This window comes from Myotis brandtii, unplaced genomic scaffold (assembly GCF_000412655.1).
Source record: "Myotis brandtii unplaced genomic scaffold, ASM41265v1 scaffold469, whole genome shotgun sequence".
Classification (NCBI taxonomy): domain Eukaryota; kingdom Metazoa; phylum Chordata; class Mammalia; order Chiroptera; family Vespertilionidae; genus Myotis; species Myotis brandtii.
The window spans coordinates 43,317-65,148 of NW_005367911.1; the positions used below are offsets into that span (position 1 = coordinate 43,317).

The following is a 21,832-nucleotide window of genomic DNA, read 5'->3' on the forward strand; positions in this document are numbered from 1 at the left end:
CACCCCAGAGCCTCTCCCACAGCTCCAGGCCTCTGTCCATCTGCGGGGGCACAGGAACTAGCAACTTCTCCCCAGAATCTCCAGGCTTTGACTCACTGCCCCCCCTCCCCCCAGCCCTCCCTCCACCCCCTGAGGGAGCCCAGGCCAGGCTCTGGCTTTAGATGCAGGAACCCTGTCAGTCCCCAGCTCTTTAAGCCAGTGGTCGCCAACCGGTGGTCCGTGAGGTCCGAAAGGTTGGTGGCCGCTGGTTTACGCTGTGATTCCCAACAAGCAAGTCAAGAATGTTCCGGATGGGAAAAGGAAATAAGGTCAAGAGCTCTGGCTCCAAGTGGAGCGGCCAAGGCCTGTGGTTATGAGGGGGAGGTGGGTGCATGGGGGGGCGGAGCAGGGTTTGGGGAGCAATGCTAAGGAAAGAGCCTCTCCCCACCTCCCCGCACTGTCCGAGCGGGGCCAGGCTGGGCGGCTTTAGACCCCGAGGGCCGTGTCCACACCTGGCTTGGGCGCCGGATCTCCGGGATCTCCGTGTAGGGGCTGGCGGAGGGCTTCGGGCCGGCTCGAGGCCCAGGGGGTGCTGCGAGGTTGACCACAGCGTACTCCGGGCCCAGGCGGTTCTGAAACAGAGACTTGGTCAGAACAGCCCGTTTTTGGCAGCAGGGATGGTCTGTGAAGGGAAATGCGGGAGGGGTGGGCAAGGGGAGAACATGGGCTGTGAAGTCACAGTCCCTGCCTCCCATTTCCCCTGTCGCAGTGGGACCTTGGGCAAGACACCTAACCTTCCCAAGACCCAGTTTCCCAAGCTGTAAAATGGGGATAAGAATTTTTTCCTCAGGGTCATAATGACTCTTCATGATAACGTTTTATCACTCAGCAACGGGGGACTCCTGCAACGATGAATTTGTTTTCATGATTGTTATTTCTAGCTTTGGCTGCAGGTTCTTTGTAATAGGCTCAGAGAGAGCAGAATCAGACATCTCAAAGATTCACCCAATAACGAACAGCACGAGAAGAATTCTCCAGAGATCGTAAGTCTGAGCAACCCCTCCTGGATCAGATGAGGAAACCGAGGCCCGGGGAAGAGAGGTGGGCGGTCCAGCGGAGACGGGGACTCCCCAACACGTTCACATGGAGAGATGGGCGAGTTACCTAACCTCGCTAAGCCCCGGCCTTCCCCTCTGACAGGGCTGTAGTTGGGAAAGTGTGAGATGAGACCATCCAGAAAGCCGGAGCTCCTCTCTTTGGCTTCAGGGCCCATCAGGCCATGAGACTCCTGGCCAGGCACCTCAGGACAGCTGTGCCCCTGAGAGACTTGGCCAGGGGCCTCGGCCAGCTCCAGCCTGTGCTCTGCCCAGCGGCTAGGACCCGGGAGCAGGAAGTGGAGGGGCCTGGCATCCTGAGGACCCAAGGATATTTTTTCCATCGATTCTCAGAGAGAGAGAGAGAGTGGAATGGAGGGGGAGAGACAGAGAAAGAGAGAAACATCAATGTGAGAGACACGTTGACTGCAAAACTGAGACCTTCAGTCCTCCGGCTGATGCTCTGAGCACTGAGGAAAACCGCCAGGGCAAACCTCCAACCCGTCAACTCCACCTCCAGACTCCGCTCAAAACGACAGAAGCCAGAGAAAAGCAGAAGTTTTCGGCTGGTCCCATTCACAGGATCTGGCCTCCGACCCGCTTGGGAGACCTGTTCCATCCTCCTAACAAAGCCCCCCACCCCAGCTCCTCTGCTCACTGGCCAAGCGCCCCTCCCACAGGTGCAGGGGCAGGAGGCAGAGCGGGGCAGCCTTCCCAGTGTGGGCTGGACAGCAGCAGAGCAGGGACCGGCCTGGGGCAGGCTCTCCCCACAGCAGGGGGGGGGGGGGTCCTCTCTCCTCCCCAGCTCCTCTCAGGCATTGGGTGGGAGTGAGCCCCAGGAGGAATAGCCTGGAGGCCGGCTCCGAAAGTGGCCAGTGGCAGCCCCTGTCCATCTCCTTGACCTTTCCCTCACTCCTGTCCACCACCTTTAGCCTTGTATAGTTTCCTGAGACAACAACAGCTGCTTCCTAAGCCACACCCAGTACCCCATTCCCGCCCCGGCCCCGGCCCCTCCCAAGAGGGATCAGGCCTGAGCTTTTGTCTTTGCTGGCGCCAGGAAAGAAGGCGGAGCAGCCCCTTTCCTGCCCCCAAGTTTAGGGAATCAGAGTGGAGGCATCTCAGTAAACAGCCGAGGGAGGAGGGGGTGGGTGAGGCAGGTGGGGCTTTGGTTTCCTGAACCCGTGATTCCGCAGCCCTCTCCTTCCGTGGAAAGGGACGTTCTCTCTGCAGGGGTCAGGGGAGGGCCAGGGCAGGTTCCCCTCTCCAGGAAGATGGGCAAGTTACTCCCATTCCTTCTTCCCCTTGGCTCCCAGAGCACCACCTTCAGGCTGTGTCTCAGAGCCAAGAAAATGCTCAGAGAAAACAGTAGGGTGTTCTGAAAAGAGGAGAGATGGGAGATGAGAAATCTGGGTCCGGTTCTCTGTTTGGGCCACCACTTGCTGTGTGACCTTGGGCAAGATGTTGGCCCTCTCTGGGCCTCGGTTTCCTCTTCTGCAAACGCAGACTGGAGCCTGTAGTTGTCATACTCTGGTGTGCCGTCAGAATCCACAGGGGCCCACCCCTAGAGGTTGCAGGTGGGAGAGGATATTTTTTCTGACACCACCTGCCCACCAACCCCAGGAGTTCTGAAAGGGGGTGTGCACCCAACTTAGAGGAAGGCTGGACTAGATGATCTCAAAGGCCCACTCTGGATCCAGCTCCGATCTTCTCTGATTAGAAAAGGGGGAGGAGAGGAGGGTGCTGGGCTTGGGGAAGGCCCTGCCTGGCCCTGGGTGAGGAAGAAGGCTGTCAGCTCACAGCCTGAAGGGCTCGTCTTGGGGCTCAGAGATTCCCTGGAGGTGGGAAGCCATCCCTGCCTCGAGGTCAGCCATGGAGGACCAGGTAGATGTGGAGTCGGAGCCCTGCAGAGTCTGAGGGTCCGAGCTTGGCCTCTGTCTGCTTCCTGACTTACCAAGTGTGAGAGGTGGACCTTCTCATTCTGTGTCTCCGGGTCCAGTTGAACTGAAAGAGATCAGAAGGAGCACCTTGAGGCCAGGAGTAGCCAGGAGTAGCCTGCAGCTGCTCCCACAGAGGTGGACTGGCCTCCCTGCATCTTCGGGCAGGGGCTTCCTAGAGGGAGTTGGCAGGCAGGTTGGGCAGAAATGCCCCTTCTAGCTCAGCCCGTTGGCAATGAGTGGGCCTTTGGAGATCAGTACATGGAAGTCTCCTCATGTGGGCCAGAGCCAGGCTGGGGAAGTAAAATTCTGTGTGCTAAAGCCATTGCTTCTTTTTTGAATCCTCACCCAAAGAGTGAGAATACTTTTTCCATTGATATTTAGAGAGAGTGGGAAGGATGGGGGAGGGGAAGAGAGAGACACATCAATGTGTTAGAGACCATTGATTGGTTGCCTTCTGCCCACACCACAACCGGGGGTGGGGATTGAACTTGCAACCAAGGTATGTGCCCTTGACCAGGAATCGAATCAGAGACCCTTCGGTTCATGGGCCGACACTCTAACCACTGAGCAAACCAGCCAGGGCTAAAATCATTGCTTCTTAAACCTCAGTGTGCCTATAGGGCCCCAGGAAATGTTATCAAATGCAGATTCTAATTCAATAGACTGGCCCTGGGGCCTAAGAGTCGGCATTGCTACCAGGCGACCAGGAGAGGTCACGGCTGCTAGCTGGGGACCACAATTGGAGAGGCAAAATGCTAAGAGGTTCTGAGGTTGTGGCCAGGAATGCTCCCACCTGTATGTTCCTCCCCGACTCCTCTGTGGGGATTTGGGGACATGGGCAGAGCTGACATTTCTTCCTGGGGCCGCACAGGGAGGAGTTGGGAGGCAAGCCCAGGATGTCCCCTTGGCCCGTGGCCATCTGCACAGGGACAACACTGCCAGTTTGCAAAGTGCTTTCCCAAACATCTTCCTGTCTCCACTACTTCCTAGCTATTGCAAGCACAGGGCCTCAGTCTCTTTCCCTGTATAATGGGAGTACTTGCAATAAGTAGTTCCTAACTCAGCCGTGGGCAAACTACGGCCCGCGGGCCGGATCCGGCCCGTTTGAAATGAATAAAACTAAAAAAAAAAAAAAGACCGTACCCTTTTATGCAATGATGTTTACTTTGAATTTATATTAGTTCACACAAACACTCCATCCATGCTTTTGTTCCGGCCCTCCGGTCCAGTTTAAGAACCCATTGTGGCCCTCCAGTCAAAAAGTTTGCCCACCCCTGGGCTAACTCCACAGTATTGAGGAGATTAAAGGAGATAAAAGCAACATAAGCTACATAACAATGCCTGGCACCTGGTAGTTTCTATTACTGTTATTTCAGTTATTATCTGTGTTGTCCAACCCGGGAGCCACGGGCCACCGGGTCACTGAGCGCTAGAAGTGTGACTCCGAATTACACCGGGTTTCAAAGACTCAATATGAAAAAATGAATGTAGAATATGTATCATTAATATCTTTATCTTGTTTCCATGCTGAAATGATCATATTTTGGTTATGGCGTGTTAAATAAAGTGTATGATTAAAATTAACTTCACTAGTCTATTGTTTTCATGTGACTATTAGAAGAATTGCAAATCAGATATGTGGCTTGTATAATATTTCTTCTGGACATATATCTGTGATCTGAAGAAGCCGAGGCTCAGGAAAGTTAGATGAGTCCCCCCAGGTCTCACAGCTAAAACGATGGGCCCTGATCGGTTTGGCTCAGTGGATAGAGCGTCGGCCTGCGGACTGAAGGGTCCCAGGTTTGATTCTGGTCAAGGGCATGTACCTTGGTTGCGGGCACATCCCCAGTAGGGGGTGTGCAAGAGGCAGCTGATTGATGTTTCTCTCTCATCAATGTTTCTAACTCTCTATCCCTCTCCCTTCCTCTCTGTAAAAAATCTTTAAAAAAAGAGAAAAAGATGGAAGACCTGGGATTTGAAGCCACGCCTCCACAGAAGCTGAGCACCTCCAGAGACCCAGCGGCCACAATGTATGTCACGCTCAAGTTCAAGTGCTGGGTCCAGCCTTCCCCTCTATAGTCAGTCCTCACACAGGAGCTGGACCGGCAGAGACTGAACATGGATTCTCGGGGAAGACATGTTTGGCACCAGGGACCAAACATCTAGTCAGTCCCAAAGGACCCCAATCTCCACTGCCTGCCCCAGGAGACACGTTCAGCCGGGTCTGCACTTGCCAGCAGTTACCCGGATGTCAGTAACTGTGTGCAATTACGTACGAACCCCCAAGAACAATAGGGAGGGAAGCGGCTGATGACCTCGGGTGGATGTGAGCAAGCCGAGAGCCCCGCTCTCACTCTCACTCCCCCAATAGAATTACCTTTTTCCTAATGCCGGCGGCCCTGTGGCTCCCTCAGAAGGCACTCGTGATGCCCGTATCTCAGACAGACACACTGCGCCACAGGGCTTCTCTGGGGTGATGGTGGGAACATCTGGTCTCAGCAAGGTCCCCGGCTGAAAGCCTCCCACCCACTCCCGTCTACCTGTGCTCACCTTCCTTCCTGCACCGGAGCACGCACCTGCCGACGACAGCCAGGCCTGCGGCCAGCAGGAGGACCAGCAGCACTAGGACCGGCACCAGGATGTGGGCCTTTGAGTGGGACGCCCTGCAGAAGGCGCCCAGGGGCTGTCACCAGCCAGCAGCAGCACGCGGTGCACCCGACATTCCTATTCTGAGTCCCAGCCGTGTCCCTTGTCTTTCCCAAGGAGATCAGAGGGCACCAGGGACCAAACACTAATCAGTCCCAAAGGACCCCAATCTCCACGGTCTCCCCCAGGCGACACTTCAGCTGGGTCTGCAGTTACCCGATGTCAGTAACTGCGTGCAGCTATGCATGAACCCCCAAGAACAGTCCTTCAGGCTTGGACTCCTGTTGGGTGGGAAAATGTTTTTGTTCCCTATTTTCATGCTTGGCACAGGGCCCAGTGCAAAGCGTACAGGCAAAAGCTACTGCACTGGGGTGGCTTCCCTGAGGCTGGGGCAGGGAGAGGGGTGGGCCCTTCACCTGGGGTGGGACTGCATGTCCAGGGCAACAGGGCTGCTGGCCCCTGTAGGGCAGGTGGCTCACTGCTCAAGGGCCCTGCTGAGGGGGGAGTAAGGGCTGAATCTGCCCTCACTGCCTCCAGCTGTGGCCGTGGCCAGAGGCTGTCTTCACCTGGAGGAAGGAATGTTAGGTTCTCTTTTGCTCACAGGCTCCTTCCGGTTTGGGGATGGCCTGCAAGGTGACCTTGGTCCCCTGGAGCTCACCTGGACGTGGGGTCTTCCGTAGAGGTGGAGTCCAGGTACGTGGAAGGCCGAGAGGTCCCTGCATGAGGAGAGGTGGCTCTGTGAAGGGGGGGCTCTTCGTTCGGAGAGGTCCCTGCGTACGGAGAGGTTCCTGTGTATAGAGAGGTTCCTGCGGGCTCGGGCGGGGACGTCCCTGTGAATGGAGAGGCCTCGGCCTCTGTCTTCCCCTGCTTGGTGACTGTCGGGTGGGCACCAGGAGAAGCTACAAGTCCAAAAGCAATGCCTCAGCACCTTCCCTGGCCCCTGCATCCCATCCCCAGACCGCTGAGCCTTGACCCCTGACCCCTCCCGTCTCCTCTCCTCCCCTCCCCTCCTCTCCCCGGGACCAGTTTCTCAGAACACCCCCAGGTAAAGGGCACCCCAGGAAGCAAACAGAGGCCTAGCTAAAGCCGTGTTGAGCAAGCCCCACACCTGTGCGCAGTCTCCAGCCTTTTTGTGCCCGAGGCCTGTTCTCTGTGGGGAGGCGCACACCCCACCCCCACCTCCAAGACCCAGTCTAGTGACCACTCTGTAGATGCCTTCCTGCCCTCCCCCTCCAGTCCTGGCCAATTGTCACCCCTGCTCTCACCTGAAAGTCCTCATGTCACCAGCACTTGCCCACCCCCACCACCTAGGTCTCAATAGTCCTTGATCTGCAGGGTGGTAGGGACAGGCCCAGAGGTCAGGCAAAAGGCCCAGCCTCTCCTGCTCGCCCCTCAAACCCCCTAGAACACAGGGAAGCTCTGCCCGCAGGCTGTGTCTGCTTCCTGGCTCTGCTGCTTCCTGTGTGACCTTGAGCCAATGACCTAACCCTGCGGAGCCTCCCATTGCTCAGCTGACAATCCAGCTCCCAGGATGTGGGGCCGCATAGCGCAGTGTCCGACACCAGGCCGGCACCCACTGGTTGTTTCTCTACAAAGGGGCCGAAGAGGGGCAGAAACCCATGCACTCACTCGATGCTGGGGGCTGGGTTTGCCAAGCTTTGGCCTTGGGCTGGAGGCTTGTAGCAAGAGGCTGGAAGGAGGGGGTGGGGGAGGGAGGACAGCAGGGACCTAGAGAAGAGGAAAGGCTGGTCTCAGGGAGGCAGGGATCACTGCTCTGAGCCAGATTTCCTGCCTTGGGAGCAGCCGGCAGCGTTCCCACCCCCTCCCCCATCTCCGCTCAGCGCATCGCCACCTTTCCCCCTCAGCCACTCAGGGGCCACGGATGGCCGATTCCAGCAGACTGCTGGCCTTCTGCTCCTGCAGGCCCTTGGCCTCCCACTTAGCGCAGACCTTGAACTTCCCTTGTCCCCCACTGTCCACCAGCCTTTTCCAGCCTGCCCTTCACACCGATGCCAGTTTTGTCTCTAAAATATCTAGGGGACCCATCACTTTCTACTTTAGAGCAGTCAGGGACTCCCCATGGCCCATAAGCTGAAATTCAAACGTTTTCTCATGCCTTTCAAGGCCCTTTAAACTCAGGCTTCAACCCACTGTGCCAACTTCACCTCTTCCCCATCCCGTGGGCCAACCAGTTACCCTCCAGTCCCATCTAAGCTAGCCACCTGTCTGCTTCCATGCCTTGGAGTTGCTGTTCCTGTGTGCCCTGCCTTTCCTTCCCATCTCTACCTAACTCACCAAGCACCCGCTCAAAAGTCAGCTCCTCCACAACACCTTCCCTGGGAGGAGCCAATCCTTTATTCTTCGTGTACCCACAGCACCCTGTGCATGGCGCCCGTGGAACTAATACTCCATTTGTGGCAATAACTCATTTATGGGGTCTCCCCACTAGCCTGGGACTCCCCACTAGGCTGGGACTTCCCCAGGGCAGAATGCCTAGCACAGTAGGCGGAGACCTACCGGGGCCAAGCTCCCAGCAGCCACCGAGCTCCCTGCCTCCCCCCGTCCATCAGGCGCCTCCTTTCTGACTTGTATGCCATCCTGGACTCTTCGTTTCCCACCATTTTCTATTGTTATCTAGGGCAGTTTTTCTCCACATTTTCTGAGTAAATGATCAAATCTGCAGATAAAGAATATTTTTCTTTTCTTTTCCACTATGTGTCCTTCTCAATCGTGCCCCATTTCATTGCCTGGGGCCTCCAGGGAATGATGAACAGTAGTGATGGCGGTGGGCATCTTGCCTTGCTCTGACCTGCCTAGAAATCCTTCTAACGCTCAGCCATACTCTATGGTGTGCAGACACGCACGCTGGCTCGTGAGAGTTAAAACGTAGCTTTTCAGGAACTTTGTGAGCTGGTTGTTAAACTGCTGGTGGCTGGAAATGGCCATGGCAGGGGCATTTACACCACAGAAATGGGCATGCACACTGGCTCGTGAGAGCTAACACGTAGCTTTTCGGGAATTTTGTGAGCTGGTTGTTAAACTGCTGGTGGCTGGAAGTTGGCCATGGCAGGGGCATTTACACCACAGAAATGGGCAGACACTACAAGCCGGAGTTTCCCCCGCCATTCGTTATGTACCGTCACCAGCCCACCACTGCCATCAGCTTTCCTTATTTTCAATATCCCAACCGTCATCAGAGCGAGGCCAGCAGGAGGGTAATGCAATGAAAACAGTAGAGCTCAGATATAGGATTAGAATAAAGACCCACGGATGAGGGGGCTCTGGCAGTGGGGATGGACCGGGGTGGGATGGGTCCCAGCTCTGGGGCCAGGAGAGGGAAAGAGCAAATTCCAAAGCCAGAAATGACCTGCTTTTGACTCCTGGCTCCACCACTTCCTGCCAGGAGACCCCGGGCAAATCGTTTGGTCTCTCGGAGGCTCCGTCCCCTTCTGTGACATGCGATACAAAGACCTACCTCCCCCTTACTGACCTGCAGCCTGGGCTGCCCGCTCCCCTGGGCCCTCTCTGGCTGCTTCTCCTCCTCGGCTCAGCAGGTCCAGGTGGGGTTCCGGGCACTCAGAGAGGTGCTCATCCCCAGCCAGAGCCCCAGGGCTCCAGCCCCAGCCCCTTAATGTTTCTGAGCTCAACAAGCCCCTCTGAGGCTGGTTGCCAGGCGCTCCGCACACCTGTCCATGGGGCTGCACGATCTGGGAAGAGGAGGCGAGAAGGAAGAGCCGAGGGAGCTACACGAGGTGAGGCCCGTGTGGCCATGGCTCAGGGCAGCGGTTCTCAACCTGTGGGTCGCGACCCCTTTGGCGGTCGAATTACCCTTTCACAGGGGTCGCCTAAGACCATCCTGCATATCAGATATTTACATGACGATTCATAACAGCAGCAACATTACAGTTATGAAGTAGCAACAAAAATAATTTTATGGTTGGGTCACAACATGAGGAACTGTATTAAAGGGCCAGAAGGTTGAGAACCACTGGCTTAGGCGATGTGTGGGGAGGGCCCAGGAGGTAGTGACGATGGGCCCAGCCTGAGGAATCCTCTGGACTCTCTCTGACTCCAGGGAGGGAGGGAGGCAATCTTTTTTATTGCCCCAGCCGTGGCAATCTCTCCCACATCTGGGCAGAGAGGAAGGGCACTGAACCTGGCGTTGGACAGACCTGGGTTCGATGCTGCTCTGCCACCTTCTAGTGGCGTGACCTTGGGCAGCAAGAGTGAAAGGACATCCGAGGCTCAGGCGGCAACCTCTGCGCCCCAAACGCTGATGCGCTTTTGACCTGTGTGGTTTCACCGAGTCCTTGAGACACACTCCCATGAGGCATTGCACCCTCTGTGCTGGGGGAACTGGGTCCACTACCGACCCACCCTCTCCTTGCCCTCGGCATCTCCAGTCCTCTTTCCAGGGAAGGAGAGACATTACTTACCTGGCAGGACCAGCAGAGAGACCAGGACAGTCTCGTCAATGCCCAGGATGGTGACGCCGCACCAGTAGTCCCCCGAGTCCTGCAGGGTGAGCTCCCTCAGGGTCACGGTGAGCGTGAGCTTCTGGGGGTTGTCTTGGATGGACACCCTGCCCTCTGTCCTCTCCTGGCCATCTTCTCGCGCGTAGATGATGCCCGAGCAGCGGGAGACGAAGATCCCGCCCTTCCTGCACCAGTATTTCTTGTGCTCCCGCAGCTTCTCCTCGTAGGTGCACTGCAGGGACACAGTGTCGCCTTCGAAACCTCTGATCTTCTTCGGCCCCATCAGAGCTTCATAACCTGGAACCACAGCAGGGACAGAGGTCAGAATTCCCTGGATTCAAGCACCAGGGTCAAGACCAGAGGTTGTTCTCAATCACCCCTTTCTGGGGGCAGCCCTGTCGGAGCTGGTACTCCCCACCCACCAGGGGACCTTGGAACCGGGCTGTTGAAATATAGATATTTCTATGTAATTGTTTCCCTAAACCTGACACATTAAAGGATTATGGGAAGGGAAGCTCTAGCTTCAGACAGCCTGGAGTTTGCATCCCAGCACTGCCACTTTGTAGCTGTGTGACCTTGGGGAAGTTGCTTGACCTCTCTGGGCCTCTGAGTTTTCTCATCGATAGGTAATGACAATATCTTTTTGTTGTTGTCGTTGAAAAGAATTACTTTTATTGATAGACATAATAACCCAAGGGCAAACATTTATCTACAAAATCCCCTGTTTGTAGAGGTCCGTGCAAAAGCAGCCTCCTGGCCTGTCACAATGAGCTGCTCCAGGTGGAGTCTGGAGAGGTGCGATCTCGGCCGAAACCCAGGGAATTCTGCAGCCTCTGGAGAGTCCCCCACAGCACAGGGCAGTGCCAAGTGAGGACTTGGTCATGGGGGTCCCTGACCTCCTGCTCAAATAGGAGAAGGTGGTTGGGTGGCTCCTCTCCTCATACGGACTTTTGGAGTCTGCCTGGGTGTCTAACAAGTGGTCATGTTAATAACTGGAAACTCAGATTTAAAGGCGGGGCTAAAACTAATAATCAATGAGAAGGCAGGATACAAAAGTATACATCCTGAATGATCTGTTTGTTTGTTTTTTAAGAAAAAATACTTTTAATACTCACACAGTCAGCCAGTTAACATTGGTTAGCTCGGTCGGTGACATTTTCTTCTCCACAAGGTGCACTATGTAATTTGTTCTCTTAAAATATTATTATTTTATTTTATTTCCTTTTTAAAAAATATATTTTATTGATTTTTTTTTACAGAGAGGAAGGGAAAGGGATAGAGAGTTAGAAACATTGATCAGCTGCCTCCTGCACACCCTCTACTGGGGATGTGCCTGCAACCAAGGTACATGCCCTTGGCCGGAATCGAACCTGGGACCCTTTAGTCTGCAGGCCGACGCTCTCTCCACTGAGCCAAACCGGTTACGGCTTATTGTATTTTTCCATTGCAGTTTACATTCCATATTATTTTTATTAGCTTCATGTATACAGCATGGTGGTGGGACAGCCATATACTTTACAAAGTGCTCCCTCTTCTAGTTCCAGTCCCCCCCTGGCCCCATGCACAGTTATCACGATATTATTGACTATATTCCCTGTGCTGTCCTTTACGTACCAGTGACTATTTTGTTACTGCCAATCTGTACTTCTGAATCCCTCCACCCTTTTCACCCAGTCCTCCCACCCGCCTCCCTCTGGCAACCATCAGTCTGTTCTCTGCATCTATAAGTCTGTTTCAATTTTGTTTCTTTGTTTATTTTGTTCTTTAGATTCCACATATAAGTGAAATCGTACGGTGTTTGTCTTCCTCTGACTGACTGACTTCACTTAGCATAAGACCCTCTAGGCCCATCCATGCTGCCCCAAATGGTAAGACTTCATTCTCGTTTAATGTAAGATGTTATCACATGTAAGACACACTACCATTTTACGTACTACTAAGAAAAACGTTGTCATTCGAACAGCTGGCATCACTTACAAAATGCATCCTGATTTTTGATGTTAGAAGGTTAAAAATAAAGCAGGTCTGTGAGTTGATGGAACGTGAAAATTGCCTCTCAGGGTTGTTGTGAGTTTAGCAGCAGTTCAAGAAATGTTTGCTGAGTTTAAGGTGGCAACTGTATGGGGGATGTCTGATCTGACTCCAGGCTTGGCTCCGAGTGGGAAAGTGATGAGAGAGGCAAAGCTTCTCACAGCCACACAGACGCGGACAAGCTGGAACCCCAAGTTGGAGACAACACCCGGCTCTGGGTTCCAGAACCAGCAAGTGCCGCCCTCTGAGGGCTGAGGAGACGGGGGTGGGGTGACGCCTGGAAGGATCCGGCAGGGCTGGTCACAGCGGGAAAGGAAATGCCGGTTCGGGGGTCCTCTCTCTGCAGACTCAGCTTCAGCCCCACATCCCTCCACTATGCCCTCAGCCCCATCTCACCTGGGAGCAGGAGGCAGCCCCACAGCAGGACCAGGGGCCTCATGGTGGGCACAGGACACGCAGGAGCACACGCGGGTGAACTGGGAGCGCCTCTTGGGAGCACATGAGCTTTAACTTCCTCCAGATGAGTGGGATCCAAACGAGGAAGGGAGGGGAGGGGCCATGTGGGTCACCCCTGGGCACCCAGCCCAGGGATCCGCCTTTGCCGTTCAATCTAATTACCTCCCTCCCCCCCCTCCCCAAAAATATCCCACGAGAGAACTTCTCCCAAACCCCTGCCCCTCCCGAGGAGTCTTAACCATGCCCACAGCCATACACCTAAGGGGGTCTGTGTGTAAAACTCAGGGAGTCCATGAATTGGGATGAGAAAAAAAATTCCATATTGACCTTTAAGTAATATCTTTTCCTTCTGAGTGTTAGCAGGACCTGTGACTTTGCCACCAAGACAAATCACAGACACTAGCACAGCACGTTGTCACCGATAACTCAAAATATCGTGGGTGCTCCTCGTGGCATGGACAATCTTTAGTAATTAGGTTTGCCACTAGAGCTGGCTCTTGCAAGCGCTCATAGAGACGCGAGTTTACTCCTATATTACACACATACACATTTTGATAACCACTTCAGTGTTGTTGGTTTTCTGCTAAGCATGTGTATTTTATATATTTAAAAGACCATTATTCTGCCCGACCGGGGTGGCTCAGTGGTTGAGCATCGACCTATGAACTAGGAGGTCATGGTTCAATTCCCAGTAAGGGCACATGCCCCGGTTGTGGGCTGGATCCCCAGTGTGGGGCGTGCAGGAGGCAGCCTTACCAATGATTCTCTCTCATCATTGATGTTTCTCTCTCTCTCTCCCTCTCCGTTCCTCTCTGAAAAAAAAAAAAGACCATTATTCTGAGAGGTGGGCCCATAGAATAGGTCAATGGTAGAGGTTAGAGCCCCTGTGGCAATGCCCACTGTCCCTCCTTCATCGGGCCAGAGGACGCAGTACGGCTCTTGGCCACCAGGCGGCGGTGCAGGCAGGGGTCAGAAGCTGCAGGGCTGGGCTGAGAGGCTGGTCTCCCCACGCGCGCGTGCGCAGAGCCGTCTTGGCATCCAAAAAAATGAATTAGCGGTTTCCCACCGTAGATTTGAATCCTTCTTGAAAGGAACAAAATGCACACGGACACTAGAGGGAGCCCTGACACATCGTTTTCCAAAATAGGCCTGTCGGTGTGTTTTTGTGGATTGCAAAGTTCATGCAGCTTGTAAGCAAAATTTTACACAATACAGAAATGCTATTAAAAAACAACAGAACAATGGGAATGTTTCCTGTAATTCCCCTTCTCTGTCAGAAAACCGCTGTTTCCATTTGGACATGTGTACGTCCATACAGACAGCCAGAATTTTATCCACTTGTTGGGCTAATATTTGAAGTAATAATTCAGTGGTTCTGGGAGGCGTGTGTGTGTGTGTGTGTGTGTGAGAGAGAGAGAGAGAGAGAGAGAGAGAGAGAGAGAGAGAGAGAGAGAGATATTCTGGTGATGTGGGAGACAGGTTTTGATTTCTCTGTGATTGTGGGCTCTGCTGGGCAGGACAGAGGTTCGCATCAGTGAAAACCCTGTAAGGATGAGCCCAGCCTGGACCCCACTCCCATTACATGTATAGGCTGCAAAAGGTAACGGGTTTCTGTAGTTTTAAAAACACAGATGAAAATAATATTTATTCTAGGGCAGTGGTTGGCAAACTGCGGCTCTCGAGCCACATGCGGCTCTTTGGCCCCTTGAGTGTGGCCACGAAGTTTCAATCGCACTGTACGTGCGCGCCCATACGTGGTATTTTGTGGAAGAGCCACACTCAAGGGGCCGCAGTTTGCTGACCACTGTAGGGTTTGATAGTATAGCTCTGTTCTTTCACTGTTGTCTGTCCTATACAGAATAGTTTCTGACCTTCCTGCTTATCTCAAATCCTAACTATTTGCTATAGGCAGGGACGAGCATCTGACACTGTCACGTTTTCCAGCGTCTCGGGGCCTGTGCGTTGACACTTTGAAATATGTTTTATTTGGTGACAAGTTGTTTTCCTTTTATTTGTTCCCTCTGTTACAGCTCAGGCATTGTATTGTGATTTTTTTAAAAGTAAGTGTGAGAAGACATATTATTTATGATTGCATTTCCGGAGAGTAAAAGAAGTGTTACCAAAACGTTAATTTTCATGTAGAGGGGATTGGGTCTAATGTGCATCATCCTTGCTCCCTTCATGTGTATGGTGAGGTCCTTCCCTCCGCAGCCCCACACCTAACCAGGAGCCAGGTTTGCGGACTCCGTTAGAAACAGATCCTCCAGGCCTGAAAGTATTGCAAGAGCCGGGAGAAGGGCCTAGAGTGAGGGGTTCGTATGGGCCCTGCACCTGGTCCTACCCCGTGGGATGGATGGAGGGAGAGCAATGGGGTGGGCAAGATGTGTCCCCTGGTGGGTTTGGGGATCTGAGAGGAGAGGACACATGTGTCCTGCTTCTTACCTAGAATACTTGGAGGATATTAGTAGAAAAACTAGTCAAATACTAATAAAGTCTGGAGTTTAGTTACTAGTAATGTACCAAAGTGAATTTCTTGGTTGTGACAAATGTATCATGGTTACATAAGATGTTAACGTTAGGCGGAGCAGATAGAATGAAGGACATTCAGGGGGGTTCTGTAAGTATAAAATTATTCCACAATGTAAAGTTTATTTTATTTATTTATTTAAAAAAAATATTTTTATTGATTTCAGAGAGGAAGGGAGAGGGAGAGAGTGAGAAGCATCAATGATGAGAGAATCATTGATCACCTGCCTCCTGCACACCCCCTACTGGGGAACAAGCCTGCAACCCAGGCATTTGCCCTTGATCAGAATTGAACCTGGGACCCTTGAGTCCTCAGGCAGGCTGACACTCTATCCATTGAGCCAAACTGGCTAGGGCATAAAGTTTATTTTTTTTAAAAAAAGCAGTGAAGAGCCAACAAAAACATGAGTGATTCCTGGCTGAGGTCTGCATATAGAAACCCAGGAGAATGAGCTGAGCACGCAAGGTGCTTTGGGCCTGGGGAGCACCTACTGGTTCAGGAGGAGCCACTAAGGGGATGTTGGAGTCTAGGGCTATCCTTACATACATTTAATCACCTTAGACTAGGACGCCAAAGGGCTGCACTTTGGGAGAAGGGTGAACTGCAAGTAAACCAGGCCACCGTGAGCGCTCGCTCAGCTCGGTCATTAGGTGTCCCAGGAAACTTCAAGCTTTGAACTTGAATTAAAAAGATTGGTCCTGGTCTGGTAATATCCTCTCCCCCCCTACCCCCAGGTACCTTAAAGATACCAATGAAAATCCTTTCTGGAAGAAGATAGCATCAGCCTAAGCCTCAAATATTTGAAAACCTTTTTTCCCTCCAAATACAACCCAATCCTATATAATAAAAGGCTAATATGCAAATCAACCAAACAGCAGAATGACCGGTCACTATGATGTGCACTGACCACCAGGGGGCAGACGCTCAATGCAGGAGCTGCCCCCTGGTGGTCCGTGCATTACCACAGGAAGAGCACTCAGCCAGAAGCCGGGCTCATGGCTGGCGAGCGCAGCAGCGGTGATGGGAGCCTCTCCCACCTCCATGGCAATGCTAAGGATGTCCAGGGAGTGGGCCTAAGCCATCAGTCGGACATCCCCTGCAGGATCCCGGACTGCGAGAGGGTGCAGCTGGGCTGAGGGACCCCACCGAGTGCACGAATTTCATGCACCGGGCCTCTAGTATACAATGAAAGAGAACCAGATATAGTCTGAGGAGACAAGACTCTTCAGCGAGAATGTACAAGAGAAGCAGACCTGTGGAGACTTCAGAGATTGAAAGCAGCAGGAGTCGCCTTAACACAACCATTCTCACTGTGTTCAAGGAGGTAAAAGCCAAGCTTGAAATTGTTGACAGGGAATTGGAAAGTATAAAAAAATGAGCCAGCAGTTTTTAAAACAAACAACATAAAATTCTAGGACTGAAAAATAGAATCATTAGACTTAATAGTTCAATAAATGAGCTTCAGGTGAGATACAGCTGAAATGATAATAGTGAACCAAAGAAATCATCCAGAATGAAGCAGAGAGAAATAAACGGAAGGAAAATAAAGAAGAGAGGGTAAGAGAAATGGGGAATAACATTAGAATGCCCAACATACATTTTACTGGAGACGAAAATGAAAGAAGAGAGAGGATGCGGCACAAGCAGTAATCAAAGAAATAATTGCGAGAATGTTCCAAATGTGAAGAAACGCACCGTGGGCCCTGGCCGGGTTGCGAGGTTGATTAGAGTGTTGTCGGATATGCCAAGGTTTCGGGTTTGATCTCTGGTCAGGGCATATACAAGAAGCACCCAATGAATGCATAAGTAAGTGGAACAACAAATGGATGTTTCTCTCTCTCTCTCTCTCTCTCTCAAATCAATTTTTTAAAAAGCACACCATGTGTTTTTTAATATGCACATGATTATAATATTTGGGGTGCGAAAGCCTGTGCCCAGGGCATGGGCCTCTCTTGCCTGGGCACAGTGTGGACACTTGATCTGTGACAAAGGTGGCACAGTAGAGTGGGCTGGGGAGAGGATGGGCTTTTCAGTAAGTATGTTGGAACACATGGAAAAAATGCGGGATGTGACCCCTGCCTCCCATCACCCACAAAAATCAATTCGAAGTGGATTCCAGAACTAAATGAAAAAGGCAAAATGATAAAGCTTTTTGAAGATAATGTAGCATATGTTCATGGTCTCTGGGGTGGGGAAAGAGTTCTTAAACAAGACACCAAAAGCACAGACTACAGAGGAAAAGACTGATAAATTAGACTGTGTTAAAATTAAAAACAGTTCATCAAAAGATGCCATGAAGAGTGAAAAGACATACCCACAGAGTGGGAGGAAATATCAGTCACACAAATCACAGACAACATGAATAAATCGTAAAAAAAAAAAAAAGATAATATTGAGTGAAAGAAGCCATGTGTACAAAAGACATCTTGTAAGATTCCATTTAGATGTCTGAAAGCAAACCAAACGAAACAACGAAATGGTATTGGATTGTGACATGTAGATGGCAAAACCAGAAAGCAGAAGTGATTACTAGGAGAGTCGGGGTAGTGGTTATCTCTGTGGGGAGATGTGATCTGTGAGGGGCTTCTGGGGCTGGCAGAGTTTATCCTATATAATAAAAGGCTAATATGCAAACAGCGGAACAACTGGTCACTATGATGCGCACTGACCACCAGGGGGCAGATGCTCTACACAGGAGCTGCCCCCTGGTGGTCAGTGTGCTCCCACAGGGGGAGCGCTGCTCAGCCAGAAGCTGGGCTCACGGCTGGCAAGCGCAGCAGTTGTGGCAGGAGACTCTCTCGCCTCTGTGGCAGCGCTAAGGATGTCCACAGAGGCTCCCCAAGGGAAGCGGGCCTAAGCCGTCAGTCAGACATCCCCCAAGAGCTCCCAGACTGCGAGAGGGCACAGGCCGGGTTGAGGGACCCCCCCACCCCGAGTGCACGAATTTCATGCACCAGGCCTCTACTTTCTTCATAGGCATGGTGGCTGCACGGGTGTTCATTAATTTGTGAAGTTGTCTTGTTGGTGCATTCTCCTGTGTGTCTAGTATTCTAGTTCATAAATCTAAACTTTGGTCTTTGAGATAGAATAACAAAAACAACAAATAGGAAAAGTTACCAGAACTGCCCCCCCCCCCCAAAGTAGTTACAGCCTCCCTGATTCTCACTGAGATGTAAATGGACTGAGCTGCCCTTTTTCCAGACCCTCCTGACTCACCCTCTTGAGCTGTGTCTGGGAGTGAGTCCATTTCTCACCTTGGAATTATTCCCTGCTCCCTCAGCGTCTGGGCTGAATGCCAAACCTGCAGATGCAGACCTGTAGCCTGAAGCAGATTCTTTCTGTCACCTCTTGGAGGATCATCGACTTTCTATCTTTTCCAGAGCGTGCCTCCTACACTCTCCTCTCCCTGTAGAGATGGACTCCAAGTCATTCATTCGTCGGGTGTTGAGTTCATCTTCCTGTTCCATCTGTGGCTGCCCTGGCCTGGCTGGGTGAGGGAACCCCTGCCTAGGCTTCTAGCCATCTTGGCCAGCTCTGTCCTGAGCCACTTTCTCTGCCTCGGGGTGAAGCTTTCTCCCCAGCACTCCAGTTCTAAACCCTCATTCACCCAAACCTATCTCTCTCTCTCTCTCTCTCTCTCTCTCTCTCTCTCTCTCCTTACTTTTCATTCTAACCTCCCTGCCCAAATGTTCCCTAGGCTAATGGACACGTACACATGAACCTTTTAGTGAATAATGATAAATCATCTTCCAGCAAATTTAATACCAATTATCACTCTTTCCAACCGTGTAAACATGCTTATTGCCTTACATCCTTGATAGCACTCATCATTTCTATTTTTAGTCAATACTTTTGAGTTGCTAGGTATACCATGTATCACCGGAGCCGCCTTCTTCTAGTATTTATGCCTGTTATTTCTTTTGCTTGTCTGTTCATGTCGGCCAACACATCCAGAGCCATGTTAAAGGACTCTGGTGATGGTAGGCACCTGGAGGTTTAATTATTGTGTTCATAACATTTAGGCTTGAAATGTCTTCTTGATCAACTGATCCTTTATCACTGTGGAATAGCCCCCCTTGTCCCTGGAAATATTTCTTGTGGAGTTCCCCCCCCCCCCAATTTCTTTAATAGATACATGACCATTCAGGTTATCTATTTCTTCTTGAATAGCTTTGATAATTCTTGTTTTGCGGATCTGACAAAAAAAAAGGTATAATTTTGATTCATTCACACTGGACGGCTATCGTTGTGTTGGCTGCTGTGATTTTTTTAAATTTGACAATCTAAGGGAAAAGTGGTCAGTGCCCCTGACTAAATAGTCAGGTATTGCATGTTGTAAAAATTCCTGTGGCACACCGGTGTTGAAAATCCCTGTTCTAGAAGAGTTAAAGATATCTGTTCTTTAAATGTTTGGTAGAACTCTCCTGCAGAACTACCTGATGTTTTTTGAGGGAGCAAGTCTTTGACAATCTATTGAAATTGGCCTGTTACTATTTCTGTCTCTTCTGGGGTCCTTTTGCTAGTTTGTGTAAGAATAATAAGCTGGGTCCCTGGATCAGCCAAGTCAAGGTCTGTGAGTGTAGTGGCAGCATCAAGGTCACAACCCCCCAGGAACCCTACAGTGTGTATTTTTCATGTCTGCCTTCTATCATGTAGTATAACACACCTGTCATTCAACCATGTTATAACATGGTGGAAATAATATTTAAATAGCAGTTTGTTTCCCCCCCCCACTGATGAGTGAATATACATACCAGTGTACAGATATACTACAATTTATTTATCCATTCACTTGTTGATGGACATCTGAATTGTTTTCTGGTTTTGGCTATCCTATATAATAAAAGGCTAATATGCAAATTGTCCCCTCAGGAGTTCAATTGACTGGGAGTTTGACCGCTTGCTATGATGTACGCTGACCACCAGGGGGCAGCGTCGAACAAAGGAAAGCCCTGGCTGGCAGCTGGAAGGCCCCAATCGGCTCTGATCCCTGGCCAGGCCTAGGGACCCTACCCGTGCACGAATTGCATGCACCAGGCCTCTAGTTATGAATAAAGATGCATTGATATTCTTGTATAGGTATTGTGGACAGATGGTTTTATTTCTCTGGGATAACTACCTAGGAGTGGAATTGCTGGATCATAGGGTGGATGTATGGTGATACCTGCTCATGGTTTTAATGTGCATTTTCCTAATGACAAATTATATTGGGTAAGCATTTTCTCATATGCTTATTGGCTATGTATACATCATCTTTTGTGAGGTGTTTTCACATCTTTTGCCCATTATTTTGGTTATTATTATTATTGAGTTACAGAAGTTCTTTATCGAGTTACAAAGTCCTTTGTCAGGTATATCTGTTATGAATATTTCCTCTCAGTCTTTGGTTCACTTATTTATTTTCATGATAGTGTTTTTTGATAAACAAAAGTTCAAAATTTTGATGAAGTTCATTTATCAACTTCTTTAGGGTCTATGCTTTTTATGTCCTTTCTAAGAAATCTCTGACTACTGAAAAATTGAGAAAATAATCATCTATGTTTTTCTGGAAGGTTTATCAATTTAGTTTACGTTTAGTCCTTCTTAAATTGAACTTTGCATATGGTATGAAGCAGGGCTCCCACCCCCAACACCAAACACACCTGCATGTCTAGCTGTCCCAGCATCCTTTGCTGGTGCCCTTGTCAACACCCACTTGACCCTCTATCAGATGGCTCTTGATATCTAACACTAAGCACCACAGGTAAACTCTCTTCTAGAGTCTTTACTCAGAGTGAAGTCCTAAGACAGGGAGCAGCACATCCCCTGGGAGCTTGTTAGAAATGCAGGCTCCGGCAGGGCTCCGGCCCTACACACCCCTAGGCGCCTTCCATCCGGGAAACCCTGGTGTAGATGTTTGAGGGAGGAGGGAAAATGTCTTCATGACCCACCTGCTCTGCCACTGACAACACTGACCACCGTCCTGTGCACTGCAGGCTCCGGGGTAGGTGGGGTTGGGGGTGGGGAATGTGGACCCATTCCCTCTCCTTCTCTGTCTTTGCTGCTGGGGGGGAGGGGAGGGTACTCACCCACTCCTTACCCTCTAATACCCCAACCACCTGCTCACTCACCGGGCAGCTCCTGCCCTCTCCTCCGTGCACAGCCGTCCACCTTGAGCCTCAGTTTCCTCAGTTACAGAGCAGAGATAACAATGTTCTCTGCCTCAGGGGTCAGTGTGATGGGAGGGGGTCTGAGGAGTGCCGGGGGCAGAGGGACAGCACAATAGAAGCCAGTGGTCGTCAGGCCACTCCTGAGCCTGTCCCCACAAAAGCGCCTGCACACAAGCCTCCCCCCTCCGCCTGCACCGGAGCGGAGCTGAGCCTTGCGGTCTCCCAGCCCAACTTCTCCCCCCATTACTTCCCCGCGCCCCGGGGCCGCGTGCGCCCACACGGCGTTCCCAGCGCGCGGCATTGTTACAGAGTTGTCCTCGCGTCTGACCCGCCCCCGCCCCCGCCTGGGAGCCCCTCAATCCCGGATCTGTGTCTCTGTCGTCTCCGGACCCCCAGCCCCTGCACAGTGCCTGGCCCTCGGAGGGCGCTCCATAAGTGTTTGCAGAATCTAATGATACGCTAAGCCAGCGTCCACCCGCAATACGCTGGGTGTGTGTGGGCGGTGGGGGCGGAAGGGACGCTGGCTGTGTGCCCGGGT

The 21,832-nt window shown here is 51.5% G+C and overlaps 1 protein-coding gene across 11 annotated transcripts in view; it reads right to left on the reverse strand.

Moving 5' to 3' along the window:
- The window catches only part of CD300LG (CD300 molecule-like family member g), a 15,476-nt gene extending 2,809 nt beyond the window's left edge, over nt 1-12,667 (reverse strand). The window contains exons 1-7 of one of the 11 annotated variants that reach the window (XM_005875651.2): nt 12,559-12,667; nt 10,093-10,428; nt 7,286-7,384; nt 6,315-6,372; nt 5,561-5,673; nt 3,025-3,074; nt 492-611 (exon numbers count right to left, since the gene is read on the reverse strand). In XM_005875651.2, the coding sequence (XP_005875713.1) occupies nt 492-611; nt 3,025-3,074; nt 5,561-5,673; nt 6,315-6,372; nt 7,286-7,384; nt 10,093-10,428; nt 12,559-12,601 (819 nt within the window). In that variant the 5' untranslated portion in view covers nt 12,602-12,667. Of the gene's footprint in view, nt 1-491; nt 612-3,024; nt 3,075-5,560; nt 5,674-6,314; nt 6,556-7,285; nt 7,385-10,092; nt 10,429-11,027; nt 11,050-11,246; nt 11,301-12,558 lie in introns of those variants that run through there. The other 10 variants (XM_005875650.2, XM_014547281.1, XM_014547277.1 and 7 more) reach the window with 10 other exon arrangements.
- Between the last annotated feature and the right edge of the window lie 9,165 nt (nt 12,668-21,832).